We start from the raw sequence: 21,587 nt of genomic DNA, 5'->3' as shown, positions 1-21,587 counted from the left end.
CTACTGTGAAGCATGGGGGTGGAAACATCATGCTTTGGGGCTGTTTTTCTGCAAAGGGACCAGGACGACTGATCCATGTAAAGGAAAGAATGAATGGGGCCATGTATCGTGAGATTTTGAGTGAAAACCTCCTTCCATCAGCAAGGGCATTGAAGATGAAACGTGGCTGGGTCTTTCAGCATGATGATGATCCCAAACACATCGCCCGGGCAACGAAGGAGTGGCTTCGTAAGAAGCATTTCAAGGTCCTGGAGTGGCCTAGCCAGTCTCCAGATCTCAACCCCATAGAAAATCTTTGGAGGGAGTTGAAAGTCCGTGTTGCCCAGCGACAGCCCCAAAACATCACTGCTCTAGAGGAGATCTGCATGGAGGAATGGGCCAAAATACCAGCAACAGTGTGTGAAAACCTTGTGAAGACTTACAGAAAACGTTTGACCTCTGTCATTGCCAACAAAGCGTATGTAACAAAGTATTGAGATGAACTTTTGTTATTGACCAAATACTTATTTTCCACCATAATTTGCAAATAAATTCTTTAAAAATCAGACAGTGTGATTTTCTGGATTCTTTCCCCCATTCTGTCTCTCATAGTTGAGGTATACCTATGATGAAAATTACAGGCCTCTCTCATCTTTTTAAGTGGGAGAACTTGCACAATTGGTGACTGACTAAATACTTTTTTGCCCCACTGTAGATAAAGAGAACCCAGTTAAACAAAAAAGAGACAAAATATTACACTTGGTCATTTATTTATGGAGGAAAATGATCCAATATTACATATCTGTGAGTGGCAAAAGTATGTGAACCTCTAGGATTAGCAGTTAATTTGAAGGTGAAATTAAAGTCAGGTGTTTTCAATCAGTGGGATGACAATCAGGTGTGAGTGGGCACCATTTTATTTAAAGAACAGGGATCTATCAAAGTCTGATCTTCACAACACATGTTTGTGGAAGTGTATCATGGCACGAACAAAGGAGATTTCTGAGGACCTCAGTAAAAGCATTGTTGGTGCTCATCAGGCTGGAAAAGGTTACAAAACCATCTCTAAAGAGTTTTGACTCCACCAATCCACAATCAGTCAGATTGTTTACAAATGGAGGAAATTCAGGACCATTGTTACCCTCCCCAGGAGTGGTCGACCAACAAAGATCACTCCAAGAGCAAGGCGTGTAATAGTTGGCGAGGTCACAAAGGACTCCAGGGTAACTTCTAAGCAACTGAAAGCCTCTCTCACATTGGCTAATGTTACTGTTCATGAGTCCACCATCAGGAGAACACTGAACAACAATGGTGTGCATGGCAGGGTTGCAAGGAGAAAGCCACTGCTCTCCAAAAAGAACATTGCTGCTCATCTGCAGTTTGCTAAAGATCACATGGACAAGCCAGAAGGCTATTGGAAAAATGTTTTGTGGACAGATGAGACCAAAATAAAACTTTTTGGTTTAAATGAGAAATGTTATGTTTGGAGAAAGGAAAACACTGCATTACAGCACAAGAACCTTATCCCATCTGTGAAACATGGTGGTGGTAGTATCATGGTTTGGGCCTGTTTTGCTGCATCTGGGCCAGGACGGCTTGCCATCATTGATGGAACAATTAATTCTAATTATACCAGCAAATTCTAAAGGAAAATGTCAGGACATCTGTCCATGAACTGAATCTCAAGAGAAGGTGGGTCATGCAGCAAGACAACGTCCCCAAGCACACAAGTCGTTCTACCAAAGAATGGTTAAAGAAGAATAAAGTTCATGTTTTGGAATGGCCGAGTCAAAGTCCTGACCTTAATCCAATGGAAATGTTGTGGAAGGACCTGAAGCGAGCAGTTCATGTGAGGAAACCCACCAACATCCCAGAGTTGAAGCTGTTCTGTACGGAGGAATGGGCTAAAATTCCTCCAAGCCGGTGTGCAGGACTGATCAACAGTTACCGCAAACGTTTAGTTGCAGTTATTGCTGCACAAGGGGGTCACACCAGATACTGAAAGCAAAGGTTCACATACTTTTGCCACTCACAGATATGTAATATTGGATCATTTTCCTCAGTAAATAAATGACCAAGTATAATATTTTTGTCTCATTTGTTTAATTGGGTTCTCTTTATTTTTAGGACTTGTGTGAAAATCTGATGTTTTACATCATATTTAGGCAGAAATATAGAACACTCTAAAAGGTTCACAAACTTTCAAGCACCACTGTGTGTGTGTGTGTGTGTATATATATATATATATATATATATATATATATATATATATATATATATATATAAAATGTGTGTGTGTGAGATATATATGAATTAGGTTGACATTCTTAAAAGGACATTTTTTTTAGGGGGTTCATAAAAGAATGAGAACACTTCGACAACCACCCTCTATTTGGGGGGGGGGGGGAGCTAGCATCATGGCGGAACGTTTAGGGTGGCACGGTGGTCTAGTGGTTAGCCTGGTTGCCTCACAGCAAGAAGGTTCTGGGTTCGAACCCAGCGGCCGGCGAGGGCCTTTCTGTGTGGAGTTTGCATGTTCTCCCCGTGTCTGCGTGGGTTTCCTCCGGGTGCTCCGGTTTCCCCCCACAGTCCAAAGACATGCAGTTAGGTTAATATGGGACGGCCTTGAGCTGAGGTGCCCTTGAGCGAGGCAGCTAACTCCCAACTGCTCCCCGGGCGCTGTTAGTATGGCTGCCCACTGCTCTGGGTATGTGTGTGCTCACATGTGTGTGTGTTCACTGCTTCAGATGGGTTAAATGCAGAGAGGAAATTTCACAAGTGTGTGATGAATAAAGTTGTGCTTTTTCTTTCACCTTTCCCCCTCGTTTCTCACTCACACCACACCTTTATATCTTCTATCCTCTTATACCTCTCTATCCAAAATTACACTTATATACACCCATCTTTGGCTACGTTTACATTAGACCGTATCTGTCTCGTTTTCTTCGCGGATGCACTGTCCGTTTACATTAAACCACCTGGAAACGCCGGGAAACGGGAATCCGCCAGCGTCCACGTATTCAATCTAGATCGTATCTGGTCCGGTGCTGTGTAAACATTGAGAATACGTGGATACGCTGTGCTGAGCTCTAGCTGGCGTCCTCATTGGACAACGTCACTGAGACATCCACCTTCCTGATTCGCTGGCGTTGGTCATGTGACGCGACTGCTGAAAAACGGCGCGGACTTCCGCCTTGTATCACCTTTCATTAAAGAGTATAAAAGTATGAAAATACTGCAAATACTGATGCAAATACTGCCCATTGTGTAGTTATGATTGTCTTTAGGCTTGCCATCCTTCCACTTGCAAGTGGTAAGTGATCTGCGCTGGGATCTCACACACAGCGGCTCAGTCCCGAATCGTGGCTTGTGCACTTCACTCGCGCGCTGTGTGAGCTGCGCAGGGCCGGAGTGCGCACCCTCCAGAGGGCACTCGCTGTTCAGGGCGGCGTGATTTGGAGCGCAGGATGCCTGCGGAGCCGAGCGTATCCGTGTATTGGTGTTGCTGTGTGCACGGCTAACGGTTTTAGTGTCAACGCGAATCGTTTTAAGAACGTTAATCTGATGATCCGCTGATTCGACGTAATGTAAACGTAGCCTTTCTGTCTGTTTAATTTTATTTGCTTCCCCCCACCACTTTTTACAGTCTTTGCTGGGACCTGAACTCCGTACCTTCTGCTTTGAAGTCCACAAGTTCTGCAACTTTTTCACAGAGGATTCAGTTGCAACAAAGAAATTAAACATTCCACTAGATCAGCGGCCCCCAACCCCTGGGCCGCGGACCGGTACCGGTCCGTGGGTCATTTGGTACCGGGCCACACAGAAAGAATAAATAACCTGCACTATTTCCGTTTCATTCATGATCTGAGTCTGAACGATGTTTGATTTTGAAAAATGACCGGATTCTCTCCGTTACATCCGTCTATAACTCACGCTCGACCAGAGCATGTGAGCGGAGTGGAGCGGCAAGAATTTCGGTCCTCGCTCACGGAGGTGGTCGCTCCGCTCGCTCCCTGCTCAATGTCGCACCATGCCGCTTCGCCCGTTACCGCTCAGTGCTCCACCAAGATTGCATCCCGCTCCACTCCACGCTCGCTCAAAAAATATGTGCACGCATGCGCGTAGCGGACGCGGAGCACTTCCCGTATCTCTGCCCTCTGTCCCCCGCACTTTTTACAGCCATTACAACCACTTAATTAATTTTTAACACGTGGAAACGCGTTTTTCCGAGCCGCCTCTAAACGCATCATGAGCAGGCGGAGCGCAGGTGGCAAACAAACACCGCTGTCGTTCATTCTGAGCCACGTTGGGCATGCTTCAGACTCGTGATGTGAGCGGTAACGGGGCGAAACTGGAGCGGGCCATTGCCTCGCTCCATCCTTCCCATCCTTGAAAAAAAAAAAAAATCCCGCTCCGCGCTCTTTTCAAAATTCGTCCGCTCCGCTCACATGCTCTGCTCTTGACGCATGTCAAGACGCTTATCTCAGCAACCAAGAATGTTGGAGAGAGGACATTACTCATGTTATGTTGCTGACGCGATGTTACGAGGATGCTGCTAATAAAGTTGCATACGAGTACACAGTGGATTCACGTTTATTACTATATTTAGAAAATACCACAGTTTATCCACCACCTTAAAGGCTGGTCCGTGAAAATATTGTCTGACATCAAACCGGTCCGTGCCGCAAAAAAGGTTGGGGACCGCTGCACTAGATTACCCAACCCTAAATCCTAATTAATCTAGGTAAATCTAGAATCACCTGGGTGAATCCAGATTCACTTGATTTCAAAAATCACCTGTAACATACATATACACACATTATATATATATATATATATATATATATATATATATATATATATATATATATATATATATATATATATATATATACACACACACACACACACACACACATTTTGACCGTATCGCTCTACTGTTGAATAAACCTGGAAACTAGTAAAAATGGCATGGCAGGTAAAAAGTAGGCATTTTGGCTGCAGTTTAGTCAGGGACATTAAAAATGTACACTTGGATAAAACTGTCCAACTGTAGTCTTAATTTGTTGGCTCTCACATTGTCATCACAATATTCAATAACTTCTGTGCAGTATCAGCAGATAACGCTTGTGCCTAAAAAACAATACCCCAAAACCACATGTATTTCACAACAGTTCTGATGAAGATAGGATCCCCATTTCTAGCCAACTTGTGCAAGTGTGTGCGAGTAAAAAGGCAACCATAATAAAACAGTAGCATGACTATCAAAGAGCAAAGCAGGAAGTGCTGACGTGATGCTACAGCTGCTCCAACACTAGTTTCGAGTTTAAAACGCCCATCATCATAGATATCACACTCTTCAGTGGTTGCTATGTAATTATTCAAAAGCATGTTTATGTTCAAACCTGAGCTGCAGCAGTGCTTGCCTGGGACATAAATAAAACCCTGTCTGAACAGGAAGGTTTCAGAGGAAACAGGTTTATGATGGCTGCCTTCCAACTTGGCTAAAACTGAACCATTTTATAATGATATCTGACTAACCTTGTCATATTTTGAGATGATCTCAGCTCGTTCTTCAGCTATTAATGTGTCAATGTCCTTCTTCATCTCAGTTCTAGAAAAAGAACAAAAAAGAAGATTCAAGGTTATTTGTTTAGTCATAAAAAGGGATATATGAGAACTAGGGCTGGGCAATATGACATAACATTGATATTGTGATAAATGATGCCACAATACGTTTGAGATATCTCAGGCATTATGATATAATTTTAGCATACTTTTTTGTTTTCAAAATAACAGTTACACACTATTTGATATCAGCTGATTAGATGCTCAAGATTTGAACTGACAATTTTTTTGAATAGATTTTTAAACATTTTCCTCCTTTTTAGTGTTATATTTCTAAATTTCTTTTTTGTATGAATTAAAAGAAGCGGCTCAGTTTTTTTTTTTTTTACAGTTATGAAACGCAACACTACAATTTTACCAGCAGTTTATTCAGAAACAAAAACATATTGTGTACCAATGAAATGGATTGTGATCATTTTAACATACTGCCCACCCCGAATGCAAATAATGGTTGTAACTTGAATTCTTTTTTTTGCTTTCTAAAAGTCATAACTTTCAGAATAATTAATTTAAAAAGTAATATGGCGACACACATCATCGATCCCTGAAATGTCTTCAAATAACATGACATATTTTTTGCCATAATATCCACCCCACATAATAAACTGTATACTCAGCTTTTAAAGAAACGAGATTTTTTTATTTGTCTTCTTGAGTGACTCTTCTACAGGTGCCATAACAAGCTCGAGAGTACAAATGTGCAGCGTAGCACATTTAGGAACATTTTAACCATAAACATTTGACTAATTTGAGTTTGTCAAACATGACAACTATAATATTTTATTATAATCAGAGTGAATCTGGGGCCACACCAATTTAATTAGTTGGTTCTCGGATTTTTTCAGGAAAAATATGAAGTAAGCAGGTGAAATAAAAATAAAATTTAAAAAAATGCTCTGATGGTAAAATTAGCGGTGGCAAACCAGTAAACAGAATTTCAACACACCTGTCAAAGATTTTATGCTTCTGTTCGCTGAATATCCTAAAAATCACAAATGCAGGCTTTGCAGGACTCCCCTCCACAGGCATGTTTCTTCCACAAGTCTTTATTGAAAGTGAAAGGGGCAATTTGCTTGGTTTTCGACGTCACGTGACCTTTTCTGTTGGCAGGAGTTTGATTTCGATTTTTTTTTCATTTTGCATTTTCTTCAAGCGGCGATTCCGAGAACCAACTAATTGAATTGGTGTGGCCTGGTTTTGGGGAAAGACTTGATGTCTGAATGCCTGGAGCTCTACTATCTACATCATACATGCAACATTCAGCTACTCAGTAATGCAGGCCACTTCACTCCAGGTCCGAAAATGGCACACTGAACCCTGCCCAAGCTCACAAACAAATTCCCGAACAGACAGGCCAGACATATTACACATGCCTGAAAGCTTAATTAACACCACTTATCCAAAATGAAACTCTTTTCCACCACTGTTCAGGTTGATCACATGTTTACACACACTGAAATCCACAAATACATCAAATATTTGAAGCTCCCCTAAAACCTCAGCTGCAAAAAATAAATAAAATTAAAAACCCACACCAACATCTCAAGAAACTGAGTGGACAATATAACAAATACTTTAATTTATATGATGCACACTATGTATCATGATGTATAGCCCTTACCTAACCCTAACCTCCAGGAAAACTGTCATGTTGCATTTAAAATAACCTGTGAAAACGTGATGATATTTTTTTTCTTTAAAGGTAGACTGCCTTTCAGCTTTTTCAAGTTTAGGTCATAAAAAGAATTTTCCCTGACACTCAATTATTTTTGTTTGGTGAACCGAAAGCTCCTGAATTCGAATCACAGAATTGCAATTTTTTTTTTTTTTTAAATAAAACAATTAATGAATTTAGGGCCACATGGCCCTAAATTCTCCGGCATTTTTTCTTGCTTCACCATGACCCAATTCAAGATACTACGTCATGCATCACGTGATGGGCTTTCCCCGTTCACGCAATGCATTGTGGGATACAAATTTGAAACAGGAGAGAAAAATGGAGGACGCGAGTGTGCGAATGAAACGTGAAAAACTGACTACAGTAACGGAAAGCGAGAAGAAAAAGATGTTATGAAGGAAAGAAGGGAAAGAAACGCAGGACCAAACTAATAAATATCGGCGGTCAGCGAGCACCTCGGTGTGATCAGCTGTTCGTTTAGCGACAGAATGATGGAACTGTCAGTGCACGGTCAAGGTAAACCTGTAGATGGCAGTAATGCAACACTGTGGATGCCAGCTGCCGTAAAATCCAAAAGAGGAGGGTAAACCTGCGCATGCGCACACGGACTTCCTCGGTCTGCTTGACTGTGCAAAGCGAGCGATTTCATGCACATTATTTGCTGTGGAATCCCCTCAAATTAAATAACCTCCCTGCCACAGAACGGCCTGCTTATGTGTTGAGAGATTACAGAAATAAACATATCACAATGACCAAATTTCAGAGGGAAGTAAATTTCACTGGTTTTATGAAATTGAAAGGCCGTCTAGCTTTAAGGTTCACTGAAAAACTACCACCAAAAAAAGTTGAGAAATAAAGCTGGGTACAAATGTACAATTTAAAGATTCAGTACATAAAAATCAGACTAAAACAGATCAATCAGCTGTTCAATTCAGTTTGCAATAATGAAAAAAAAAAGACTATCAATACTCACAATCACAAAACTTCACAATTATCACAACAATGAAATTTTATAAATCAGACTGCCCAGTCCGACAAGACTCCCTCTAAACAGCATCCAACTTCACTTGTGTGACTTGTGCAAGCTAATTGAAGACAATCTGCATAAAGTTCTCTAAAACCGATGAGGAACTTCCCTACTTGGAAGTCAAATAACAGAAGAGGAGGAAAATATAAAAGCTGGATATCAGGAAGTGGTGGAAATTTTTTGTTTATTTAATTTATTGCCATTTTAGCATCTGTGGCTATTTTATGGCCAAAGCAGGTAAAAATAAATATTACACAATTTTTTTTAAACAATCAAACAAATAATTTAAATCAGTTTTTTTTTTTTACATCAATACAAGTTAGAAAGTTTAAAACTTTTAAAGGTGGGACCTTAGAGAAGATGTTTACAGCCTGGGTGCGATTTGCTGGGGGGGGATGGTGGGGATCATCCCCCCCTCTGGTTTTTATCTCTGCTGAAAAAAAATCCTCGGGGACAACCCCGTCAATAAAACAAACAAACCAAAGTTGACATGACAGGCATGTTGTGACACAGTTTTCTATGGTCTACATTGCACTCACTTTCAAAATGACCCGAAGTGGCAGCTTTGATGTTCACGAACGTCCCCAGCAAATATACACATTGTAGATAATAACAATATCCAGAGTGTGAACGTGGATTTAGCGCCATGAATCACATCCTTACTGATGAGCGCAACAGAATGAATGTATCCACACTGACAGCCTTCTTTTCCTCGCTGTCAATGGGCCAGACGTGCGTTCCTTCCCTGCTGAGAAATTCGCAGAAATGTGGATTAAAGAAGGGCGAAACGCGGCGGATAGCGCACCGACGGGAAAGCAGAAAAGGCCACATGAACTGCGCCATCAGAGCAAACTGTTCATTTAGTATTCATGTATTTTAGTGATTTTCGAGTCACTGTCCATTTAATCCGGAGGGAGAGAAACATCACAGCAACGCGACAAGCAATGCGAACTTTGTTGTGTGTTAGTGTTCGTGTATTTAGTCAGAGAGATAGGAAGATGAATTTACTATCTCAGGTTTAGTGTTCGTTTTCATTTAGTGTTATTCATTTGATATCATCGGATGTTATTGAGCTGTTAGCCTATTGTTACCTTAATTTTGTGACCTTTCATGATTAAAAAAAAAAAACAACATCCCCCCTTCTGGTTTTTTGACAAATCGCACCCTGTTTACAGCATTATCTTCTTTATAAAACTGCTGCCTTTTAATTCTCAGGATAATAAAATGTGCTTAACTGATAAAGGCCTGTTGCAAAAATGACACAGTGGAAGTTCACCTCCAGTCAACAAAAAAAAAAAAAAACGTGTGAGAGTCTAGAAGAGCCTTTCTCAACCGGGGTGCCGTCTGGCTTCGTTGGGGTGCCGTCAAAAAATTATATATTCTAACACTGAAATGAATAAAATGAATTAAAATTCCAAAAAACGATAGTTACACTAATGCAGATCATCGCCGCCTCATGCATCATCAAAATTTGTCTCACGGCCCCCTTTCCCATGTCACAACGTCACTGCCGGGGTCAGCGTGACTGCGTATATTTTATATGGGGGTGCCTTGAGAATTTGCACACTTCTGAAGGGTGCCGTGACTGAAAAAATGTTGAGAAACGCTGCTCTAGAATGTCCAGTTCTACATCTAGTATAGACTACTTGATCATGTCTAGATCTCATCTCATTATCTCTAGCCGCTTTATCCTTCTACAGGGTCGCAGGCAAGCTGGAGCCTATCCCAGCTGACTATGGGCGAAAGGCGGGGTACACCCTGGACAAGTCGCCAGGTCATCACAGGGCTGACACATAGACACAGACAACCATTCACACTCACACCTACGGTCAATTTAGAGTCACCAGTTAACCTAACCTGCATGTCTTTGGACTGTGGGGGAAACCGGAGCACTCGGAGGAAACCCACGCAGACAACATGCAAACTCCGCACTGAAAGGCCCTCGTCGGCCACGGGGCTCGAACCCGGACCTTCTTGCTGTGAGGCGACAGCGCTAACCACTACACCACCGTGCCGCCGCCCCAGTGTGACATATTTCATATAATTTGTTATTAAGACATTCATCCCATTCAGATTGCCATTTATCAGGGATATAAGAACACAATACAGGTTTAATATCTGAGGCAGGGATTTGACATTCGGTAACTTCTTCACTCAAGGCTCTTTTGGCAGCACTGTCTGCCTTCTCATTGCCACTCAGACCCACACGGCCAGGAACCCAACAAAAAACAATGTTCAAATTTAGATTTTTAAAAAGTTCCACTTTTTCAAGTATTCGCACAAATCAAAGGATGATCAGTTTTTAAAAACTGCAGTGCCTGAAGACATGATCTAGAATCTGTACAAATCAAAGAATACTGTTGATTGGTCTTTTCTATGTATTCAAGAGCTAAAAGCAAGGCTCGAGCCTCAGCTGTAAAAATAGAACATAGTTCTTGAATACGTAGGCCACACTGATTTGATCCAACTGCTATTGCTGATGACACACAGTTATCCATTTTTGAGCCATCAGTATAGATGGGAGTGTGTAAAGGGAAACGCTGTCGTACAGCAAAAAGAAGTGGTGGAAATAAAGAATTAAAAGGTAATGTTTACCAGCCTGTATCACGTGATGATAGTTTAACAATTTGGCACTTGCAAGAAATGTGCAAGCGATTCAGTTCCACCCTTTCTGTAAGTACAACCTGCAACTTTCATTTTCTTCCTGTGACATAAAAAATTATGTTGTACAAACATTAAAAATATAGTATTTGTTTACTTTTAATTTGCATTCAGTAATCTTTAATTATCTATCTAATCTAATTTGCATTAAATAAATAATCTATTTATAATGGGGGCGAAAAATCATTTCAATCTTGTAAAACTTTTTTTTTTATTATTATTTACCAGAATCAGGTTTGTTTATGGGCGGCACGGTGGTGTAGTGGTTAGCGCTGTCGCCTCACAGCGAGAAGGTCCGGGTTCGAGCCCCGTGGCCGGCGAGAGCCTCTCTGTGCGGAGTTTGCATGTTCTCCCCGTGTCTGCGTGGGTTTCCTCCGGGTGCTCCAGTTTCCCCCACAGTCCAAAGACATGCAGGTTAGGTTAACTGGTGACTCTAAATTGACCGTAGGTGTGAATGTGAGTGTGAACGGTTGTCTATGTGTCAGCCCTGTGATGACCTGGCGACTTGTCCAGGGTGTACCCCGCCTTTCGCCCGTAGTCAGCTGGGATAGGCTCCAGCTTGCCTGCGACCCAGAAGGATAAAGCAGCTAGAGATAAATGAGATTGGGATGAGGTTTGTTTGTCTAATGCCTCATATAGAAACTGAAATGGTTCCATGCAGCCAATATTTTTCCATCTGCTACTGCTCCAACTATTTGAATACAACTGCAAAAAAAAAAAAAAATTGTAAAAAAAGGTGTTAAATGGGACTCTTAATAGGCCCATGCCTATTTTGTCTGTTCATTTTTCTCTTTTGGTTAAAAAAAAGAAAACAAAAAGCGCCATTTCTGACTACTTTTGCCTGAAAATGGTCCAGCCTTAATAAATATAGTTCACCGAGTTTATCCTTGTACACTTGTCTAACGTCAGCTAAACTGAACATTCACTGATGGATTTTATTTCACATTAACAAACTCAAAACATTCAATCAGCAACTTGCATGCAGTCAGCTAAATAATCCTGAGTGTACTTTAGAATACTCCTGATATTCGTTGTTAAGTGGACTGTAATGTAGTTAATTACAATATCAATACTGTATCCTCATATTGCTAGCTCCTTAGCAATTTTTAATCCATTGGATAATCGAGAGTCTAAAGGATAAGACACTCAAAAGATGCCATTCCTAGAAATCCCATTCCCAGACCACACTCTTTCCCATGATCTGAACGCTCCTTGTACAGTTCCACTAAACGAAAGCTAAAACATGCTTAGATCATTAGTGGTTGAATGCAATCCTGTTAGACAGCTGGCATTTTATCAGCTGTCCATATAATGTGAATGTGTGATGATAAACCTGAGCAGGATGTGTTGAGGATAGTGGTGGGACAAGGTATGAGTTCTAGACAAAACAAACAAAAATGTCTTCATTTACCTTCAAAATGTCAAATCTAGACACGGTTGTAGAGGCTTGTTCTTAGTGAGACCTTGAGAAAAGTGCTATAGCTTACACTGACGAAGTCTCTGACCCAAACTAACTGTTTCCACTCTCAATGTCCATGTGCCTGGCAATAAATCCACTTGAAACGTCTTGAAAGTTGAACTTTAATCCTCGGTTTAACAATTACAAAGGTTCTAAGATGCAGAGAGTCAGTGAGTCAGAGAGTCAGGTAAGAAAAATTGTTTGCTTCCACGGCTTCTCGAGATCTACCCTGAGAAGCGCGAGACCGTTCTTATGCTGAATGAATTCTAATTCTAATTCTTGAGAAGCATGAGACAGTTCTAATTCTTCACATATGACTTCTAATTCTAATTCTAATGCTTCTAATTCTAATTCTTCTAACCTTGCCACATATTATTCATCATTATTCATCAACATACCCGGCCCCTAATTGCTTTCTATCCTAGAAACAATTACAACATTGAATGTACTTGACAGTCCTTTTCATTCTGCTTCTTGAAGCAGGCAGAGTTTGGTGATCGGCCGCTCAAGTTCATTCATCTTCGTCTTGACTCGAACCTTGCGGACGACTCCATGTTCGTCCTCCACAGTCTTCACGATTCTTCCCATCAGCCATGATCCTCTGGGGGCTGATTCGTCGAAGAAGTTTTGCCAAATTCAGGTGGCTTAAAGCATCGAGTTACTCCAAAGCCAGTGAGCTGTTGGGGTTCTTCGGTCCACTTGGTCCATTGTTGTGCGAGGTGTTCTGGCACAGTGTCATCCCAGGCTGTTCTTAGTCTACACAATTCTTGCAGGATGTTTCTAGCAGGTAGTATGACTGGTGACAACATTCCTAGCGGATCATAGACAGAGCTCATTATAGACAGGATTCCTCTCCTGGTGAGAGGCTTCTGCTCAAAGTTCACCTGAAACTTGAACTGATCTGACCGGATGCACCATTGTACTCTCAAGGCTCTCTTGATGGTGAGTGAGTCCTGGTCGAGATCAAGATCTTTGACTTCTGTTGCTCGGTCCTCAAGCGGAATGGTTAACAACATGTTTCGACTGTTGGTCGTCCATTTTGTCAGTCTAAAGCCTCCTGTTTGACAGATGGCCGTCAAGTCGTGGAGTAGCTTGATTGCTTCCTGTTCTGAGTTAACCGATTTTAGACAATCGTCGACGTAAAAATTGTTCAACACTGTCCCCACAGCTGCTGCATCAAAAGTACTCCTGTTGTCCTCGGCACATCATCTCGACGCATAGTTCGCGCAGCTGGGTGAGGAGGTGGCTCCGAACAAGTGTACCTCCATTCTGTACTCCTGCAGCTCCTTTGAGATATCCCTGTCAGGCCACCATAAAAACCTGAAAAGGTCTACGTCTTCAGATGGGACCTTGACCTGGTGGAACATGGCCTCCACATCTGCCATGACTGCGATTGGCTCCTGACGAAATCGTGTTAAGACTCCAACCAGACTGCTTGTCATGTCAGGCCCTTGCAGAAGTTGCTCATTGAGTGTGGTTCCCTGATATGAAGCGCCGCAGTCGAATACCACTCGAAGTTTATGCTTCTTGGGGTGGTAGACGGCATGATGTGGAATAAACCACACCTTTCCATCACTCCTGTTAAGCTCTTCGTCTGGGACTTTGACGGCGTATCCCTTGGTTATGACCTGGTTCATGAAGCTGACGTATTCTTCTCGGAACGTCTGGTTTCTCTGAAGCTTCTTTTTCATGTTGAGCGCTCGTTGCTCCGTCATTGCTCTACTGTTAGGCATTTTCACATCTTTGTTTTTCAATGGCAATCCGATAGAGTAGTGACCGTCGACCAGTTTTGTGGATGTGGTGACTCTGTCCATAAACAGTTGATCTTCCTTCAACATCTCAAGCTGCTCTCCTTGAGCATTCTCGGGAAAATCATACTTGAATTGCTGGGTCCACAATTCTTCAAGTCGAGCCACCGATATCCGATTCATTTGGATCTGTGGGTATCCGTCCTTTGACCAGTTTCCGATGTTCTCACGCAGCGGCCCGTTCACTGTCCATCCCAAGACTGTACGTACTGCATACGGCCCATCTTTCACGCTGCGGATTACCTCTTCTGGCTCTAAAGCTTTTGCGACATCAGTCCCAATTAGAAGATCGATATCCGCCTTGATCAATGGAATTTGTACACCTCGTAAGTGTGGCCACCTATCCACGTCCTCTTGGGTTGGGATATTCTCCTGACTAGCAGGTATGGCCCTTTGCGTAAACACACCAGTGAGCCCGACAAAGTCATCCCCCTCCAGACTGCTGACTTCTAGGTCTGGCAACACCTTGCACGAGACGGTCTTTTGGTCTCCCATAGTGGTAAGTAGGATGTTCACATTTTTTCCTTGCAGGTTAAGGTTGTTGGCTAGCTTGTTAGTGCAAAAGGAGGCGTTGCTCCCTGGATCCAGGAACGCATAACAAGTCAGCACCTTGTTGCCTTTCTTTGCCTTCACTCTCACCGGAACGATGGCGAGGACGGTTCCTGCACCCCCGGCCCCCATCTGAGAGCCAGTTTTCCCCGCATCCACGAATCCACTGACCACAGTTTGTTCTTCCTGTAAAGACTCCTCTTTTGGTTCCTCCCTTCAAGTGTCTTCTTTTGGTACGTCTTTAGGTTTCTGCTTTATGTGTAACAGTGTAGGGTGTTTAGCTGAACACATCTCACAGCTCTTCTTTTCTTCACAGGTACTGCTCATGTGTCCTCCTATAAGACAGCTGTAGCAGAGTCCTTTACTCTTAAGGAATTCCGATTTTTCTTTGTGTAGCTTTTTTTGAAGTTTCTTGCACTGTTCCATGGTATGATCTCCCTGACAGAAGATGCACGGTTTCACGAAAGCCATGTTCATGTTTGGTTTCTTCTCTTTAGTTTTCTTGTTCTTGGCACCAGCAACATCTTTGACTACTTTCTGCTCTTTAGCTTCGGTAGTTAGCGTTATGATGGTTTTCTTGCCAGCTGATTTTTCAGGTTGATGCTTTGTTTGACCTGAGATTTCACCAAACACAGGGTGTGCTGCCATTTCAGCCTGTTTGGTTACAAATGACACCACGTCTTGGAACTTTGTTCGCCGATCTTTCTTCTGAATGTCAATGGCGACACTCCTGAATTTCTCCCTCAGCCTGTATGGGAGCTTGGAGATGACTGTGCGCATGTTCGCAGCATTCTCCATCTCATCCAAGTACTCTAGATCCGACATTGCGTTGTTACAGTTGATCAGAAACAGAGCATATGCTTCAAGTGCCTTAGCGTCGTCCGACTTGATAGTAGGCCAATTTAAAGCCTTGTCCAGGTATGCCATTGAGATCTTATATTTGTCATCAAAGCGCTCCTTTAATAATTTCTTGGCTTCAGGGTAGCCCCGTTCAGGGTCCATATGAAAACAGCTGCGCACTAAGCCATTAGGTTGACCACTTGTGTGCTGTTCCAAATAATAAAGCCGATCTTTGCTGTTTTCAGTCTTGCTTTCTATGCGATGCTCGAAAGCTCATGAATAGATGGTATTCCATTGGATCTCCTTTAAAAACTGGAATATTCAGCGATGGCAATGTAGATAGCTTTTGTTGCTTTATTAGACTCTCGGTTATCTCGTTTTGGCGTTGCATGACAGAAACCAGGTTATCTGTGTTTGCAGAATTGCCCTTTGAAGTAACAGGCACTTGTTGTGCAACAGGCGCTGCATTGGCAGCTATTCCACCACTATGGCTATGCTGAGATACATTACTAGCCCCACTGCTCCTATTGTGGCTGACATGTTGTCTCTGAGTAGCCGTCAGTGAATCCACTCTACTGCCTTGAGAGCCGCTTGACACATCTGAGCTTTCATATTTTCTTAACACAGCTAATTTTGCATCTGATGCAGCGAGCTCTGCTTGTAACTCCAACTCTTCCTTTTCAGCTTTGAGCTGTAGCTCCTGTTCCTTGAGCTGTTCCTTTTCGGCTTTGAGCTGTCGCTCCTGCTTCTCCAAAGCCCTTTTCTGTTTCAATGTAGCTGTCTTGGTTAACAAAGCAGCTTTCTCCATTTCAACCTTTAAGTGCTCAGCGCGAACTGATGATACTACAGAGGCAGAAGAGACAGACTTGGCTTTTTTACTCTTTCTGGATGTAACTGAAACGCTATCTTCAGGATTTACCTCATTGTTCACTCTTTCAGACTCTTCTATGCGAAGCGTTGCATCTTGTATCCATGATCTAACCTCTCGCACAAAATTGCATTGCTCATCATATCTTGGCTGAAACCAATCACTTTGATCTGCATTCATATTCTCTATGCATCCAAGTTGACTGTACAGGTCTTTGACATCAGCATTTATCTTACTGAATTCTCCTATCAGCTCTTCATACTTGGTTAACAATTCCTTTGTTATAAGTTCCACGTTTGCATCATCATCCATTAAATCACGCAATTCGTTTTTTTTTCCTCAGTCAGTTTCCTTAGCTTTGCTCTTTTGGAGTCAATTCTTGTCTGCAGACTATTTTCCAATGACACTTGTGTTGGTTTACCCAAACGTTTATCCCCCTCCAGAGGGCTTACCGTCTTTTCTTTTTTATCCATCATGATTGCTTTGAACGTCAGTCTAGTTTTTTTTTCCGATTCCACTTGCGACAGTCACGTTGCAGCCATGTCCACTTGTCAATCACCAGCCACGAGTGTAGCGCGTGATCGTGCTAGTTCAGAAGTCCCTCGGTAAATCCCTCGATGAATCTTCTTTCCAGTTTCAGCGAACCTCTCCAGCGTTTTGTAATCCAATGTCAAGCAAGTCTTACTATTGTAGAGGCTTGTTCTTAGTGAGACCTTGAGAAAAGTGCTATAGCTTACACTGACGAAGTCTCTGACCCAAACTAACTGTTTCCACTCTCAATGTCCATGTGCCTGGCAATAAATCCACTTGAAACGTCTTGAAAGTTGAACTTTAATCCTCGGTTTAACAATTACAAAGGTTCTAAGATGCAGAGAGTCAGTGAGTCAGAGAGTCAGGTAAGAAAAACTGTTCGCTTCCATGGCTTCTCGAGATCTACCCTGAGAAGCGCGAGACCGTTCTTATATAGCTGAATGAATTCTAATTCTAATGCTTCTAATTCTAATTCTTCTAACCTTGCCACATGTTATTCATCATTTTAATCATGAAATAAATTACTTATATGAAATTACACACTCAAATGAAATTATTTATACCTTTTAACATAAATTGTAATTCACGTCTATGAATTCTACTTTGGCCGCTACAACGGTATTAGACTTACAAGGAAATCATATACAAGGAGAATAAACGGAAAAGAGTGAAACAAGGATGAAATCTGTGTTTAGGAACAAGCTCAAATGTGCAGACTGGCACTGAAGAGCTGACGAACGAATAAAAATATGGGTGGAAGTGGAAAACTAAGACTGAATAAAATGCGCATTTATGGATGGATGCATTTAAGACCGCTATTAACGCATATTTTTTGGACTTAATGTTGTCAAATTAGTCATTATTACTAATTACATCACAATTAATGTGCCTTGTGCCATGGGTCGCTTTCATCTAGTTTGATGGTTCCATCAGGCCCTTGAAATCACTTACATCCCAAAAAAGAAAAAAAAAAAAAAATCTATATTTCAGTTGCTGGTGTTTCAGAGTAAAGCACCACTTAACTACTGAAAGCTGAGCTTGTTTTCTTCTTCTGACTTGTATACAGATCTTGCAGTCACATGACCGGAAAGTACACAGCCGCCATCTTGTCGGTAAAAAACACCGCTGAATACTGCTGCACTCGTGTACAAAATGGATAAATTTCAACCGACGGACTACACGGCTCATTTTTCTAATGAACAGATAACTAGATATATGTCTAAAATAAACGACCTACAGATTAGTGACCCTTATCAATTACCAGACGTAGTTTTCACGACCGTGTCAGTGGATATTGAACTGCCAGAGGTGGAATACCCAGACGTGTATAATTACCTCATTAACTTTCCCTCACTGTTCAGTGGTGAAGCACTGCGTGCTTATAAATCTCTGGACAGTTATCTTTACAGAAATTCAGGATTTGTCAGCCGCCCTCAAATGTGGCATCTTGTAAACAAGAAAATAACAATCCTCATTGGACGGGTAAGTCACTTAAGTATTGAGTACTAGTACTGATACTAGATATATCGGTAGTATCTAGTATAGCACTGACCAGCCAATTATAGAATAGAATAAGGTAATTCCAGCTGTAATTCCAAATCGTCCGTCTTGTTTACATGCATCTGACGTTGGAGAGATAGAGGCTTGGCAGTGGAGATTTGAGTGGCTGTTTTCTGAGCTTAGTCAACAGGCCGGCTCTGCAGCCTCGCTTTTGCTTCCGCTCCCGGCGCCGCCTCCTTCGCCTGCCAGACCCGATAACAATCCACGGAGACCCCGCTGGTCTCGCTATCTCGTCCGGAATGTTGTGCATGCGATGGAAATCGCTACAAACCGTCATTTTCTGCTGGAAACCAATGTCCAGTAAGTCCATACGGTTGTAGTGGATATTGAAGTCTGGTACAGACGAACAACACGCAAAAATACACACAAAAAACATAAAAAACGTGCACAGGTAGGGAGAGCTTGTAGCCGCAGCCGTTGTAGTAGAATTGTATACAGTAGGGTTTTCCAGAAGAAAAGGTAGAAGTAGAACCAGAAGTAGAAGGCGGAAATATGGTGTTTGACCGACAAGATGGCATCTGTTACAATCTGGATCGGCTGTGACGTCACATGCAAGATCTCTATACTGTAGTAAAACCTGCAGTACCAGTCAAAAGGTTTGGACACACCTACTTCTTCGTTTTTTCTCTATTGTGACTATTTTGTGCATCGTAGAACAATACTGAAGACATCAAAACTATGAAATAAAATACACAGAATTATCCATCCATCCATCCATCCATCCATCCATCCATTATCTGTAGCCGCTTTATCCTGTTCTACAGGGTCGCAGGCAAGCTGGAGCCTATCCCAGCTGACTACGGGCGAAAGGCGGGGTACACCCTGGACAAGTCGCCAGGTCATCACAGGGCTGACACATAGACACAGACAACCATTCACACTCACATTCACACCTACGGTCAATTTAGAGTCACCAGTTAACCTAACCTGCATGTCTTTGGACTGTGGGGGAAACCGGAGCACCCGGAGGAAACCCACGCGGACACAGGGAGAACATGCAAACTCCGCACAGAAAGGCCCTCGCTTGACCTTCCTGCTGTGAGGTGACAGTGCTAATCACTACACCGCCGTGCCGCCCCTATACAGAATTATGTGGTTTAAAAAAAAAAAAAAAAAAAAAAAAAGTGTTAAAAAGAAAAACTAATTTTCATATTTTAGATTCTTCAAAGTCGACACAGTTTCCCTTGATGACGCTTTGTACACTATCGGCATTATCTTAACCAGCTTCATGAGGTACTGTAAATCACCTGGAATGCTTTTCAGTTAACAGCTGGGCCTTGTCAAAAGTTAATTAGTGCAATTTCTTGCCTTCTTAATGCGTTTGTGATCAAACAGTAAATAATAAACATACAGTAAACAGCCCTATTCCACAACTGTAGTAATCCATATTATATCAAGAACTGCTCAACTAAGGGAAACAACATCCATCATGACTTTAAGACAGGAAGTGTTGAATTAGAAGCTGTGTCCAAATTTTGGCTGGTATTCTATGACTGAGCGCTTCAGCAACACGGCACAGGCAGTATGGTGAGCCGAGATGGTAAACACAAACTCAGTTACTCAGTTTAATAAATACTTTGGTAAAGATGAAATACAGACTCCAATTCTTCCCTCAAGTTAAGCAGAAAAGTAAAAACTCTTAAAGGAATACGCCACCCCCAGGTGAAATTGAGTCAGTCCCTGCAGTCCCTAGAGTTGGATGAGTGAGCCAAAGCGTTTTGTAGCCGACCCAGCCATTGTCCTGATCTAGAAACGTCCCGGTTAGCTTTAGCTTAGCGTAGTCGCTGTAATCTGGCGTGTCCAGCTAGCATTGTCATTGCAAAAGTGAATCAAATAACTCAAGATTTTTTATAATTATTTCTCATGACCTGTACATTCACATCGAGTACACATATCAATGCAAATTAACACGAAGGGATTTACTAGACCAATTTATATCTGGAACTATTTTCGGCCACAGCACAGGCAAAGCACCGCTGCAGGCGCAAAGATACCGCGCAGCACCACAACTTCCGTCAATACACCAGTGTTACCAGGGAAACCAGGGTTTTCAGGTGCTGCGTGGTGTCTTTGCGCCTGCAGCGGTGCTTTGCCTGTGCTGTGGCCGAAAATAGTTCCAGATATAAATTGGTCTAGTAAATCCCTTCGTGTTAATTTGCATTGATATGTGTACTCGATGTGAATATACAGGTCATGAGAAATAATTATAAAAAATCTTGAGTTATTTGATTCACTTTTGCAACGGCAATGCTAGCTGGACACGCCGGATTACAGCGACTACGCTAAGCTAAAGCTAACCGGGACGTTTCCAGATCAGGACAATGGCTGGGTCGGCTACAAAACGCTTTGGCTCACTCATCCAACTCTAGGGACTGCAGGGACTGACTCAATTTCACTTGGGGGTGGCGTACTTCTTTAAATGAACTTAAAATATGAAAGTAAAAGTGCAAGAAAGATCCACATGCACAAGAAAAATACAAAAATAATCAAAGAACAGCTTTATTCCTCATCTCTCCAATGTTAGCCTGATACATGACAGCATGATACACACTAGCTGAACGCTAATATCTAATCGTCACAATCCAACTCTATTGATGAATTCAAAGTGTATGTAGCAATGGACAGATTACAGTGTTAGGGATCTGTTGCAAAGATCCCTAATTTTTTGTATTTGTTAGGAATCCAGTTCAACTCCTTGAAACTCTGATGCTCATCTTATGATGTTACAAATTAAGGTTGCAGAGAGATGGAGTGATGAAGTTGAAAAACTTGAAAATGTAGAGATTTTTCTTTTAAAATACAAGCAAAATGCAAAAGTATTAAATGTAAACTGACTTTCAGATTTTTCAAGTGTAGGTAATGAAAAGAGGCGGCACGGTGGTGTAGTGGTTAGCGCTGTCGCCTCTCAGCAGGAAGGTCCGGGTTCGAGCCCCGTGGCTGGCGAGGGCCTTTCTGTGTGGAGTTTGCATGTTCTCCCCGTGTCCGCGTGGGTTTCCTCC

General features: G+C 42.1%; 1 protein-coding gene across 1 annotated transcript in view; it reads right to left on the bottom strand.

Moving 5' to 3' along the window:
- Positions 1-21,587, bottom strand: part of si:dkeyp-19e1.3 (USP6 N-terminal-like protein) — a 67,309-nt gene that overhangs the window by 28,006 nt on the left and 17,716 nt on the right. Inside the window, exon 2 of the mRNA XM_060915083.1 lies at positions 5,521-5,593. Coding sequence (XP_060771066.1) covers positions 5,521-5,586 — 66 coding nt within the window. The 5' untranslated portion in view covers positions 5,587-5,593. The remainder of the gene's footprint in view (positions 1-5,520; positions 5,594-21,587) is intronic.

Source organism: Neoarius graeffei, chromosome 2 (genome assembly GCF_027579695.1).
Source record: "Neoarius graeffei isolate fNeoGra1 chromosome 2, fNeoGra1.pri, whole genome shotgun sequence".
Taxonomy (NCBI): domain Eukaryota; kingdom Metazoa; phylum Chordata; class Actinopteri; order Siluriformes; family Ariidae; genus Neoarius; species Neoarius graeffei.
This window is presented reverse-complemented; position numbering and strand designations above follow the sequence as displayed.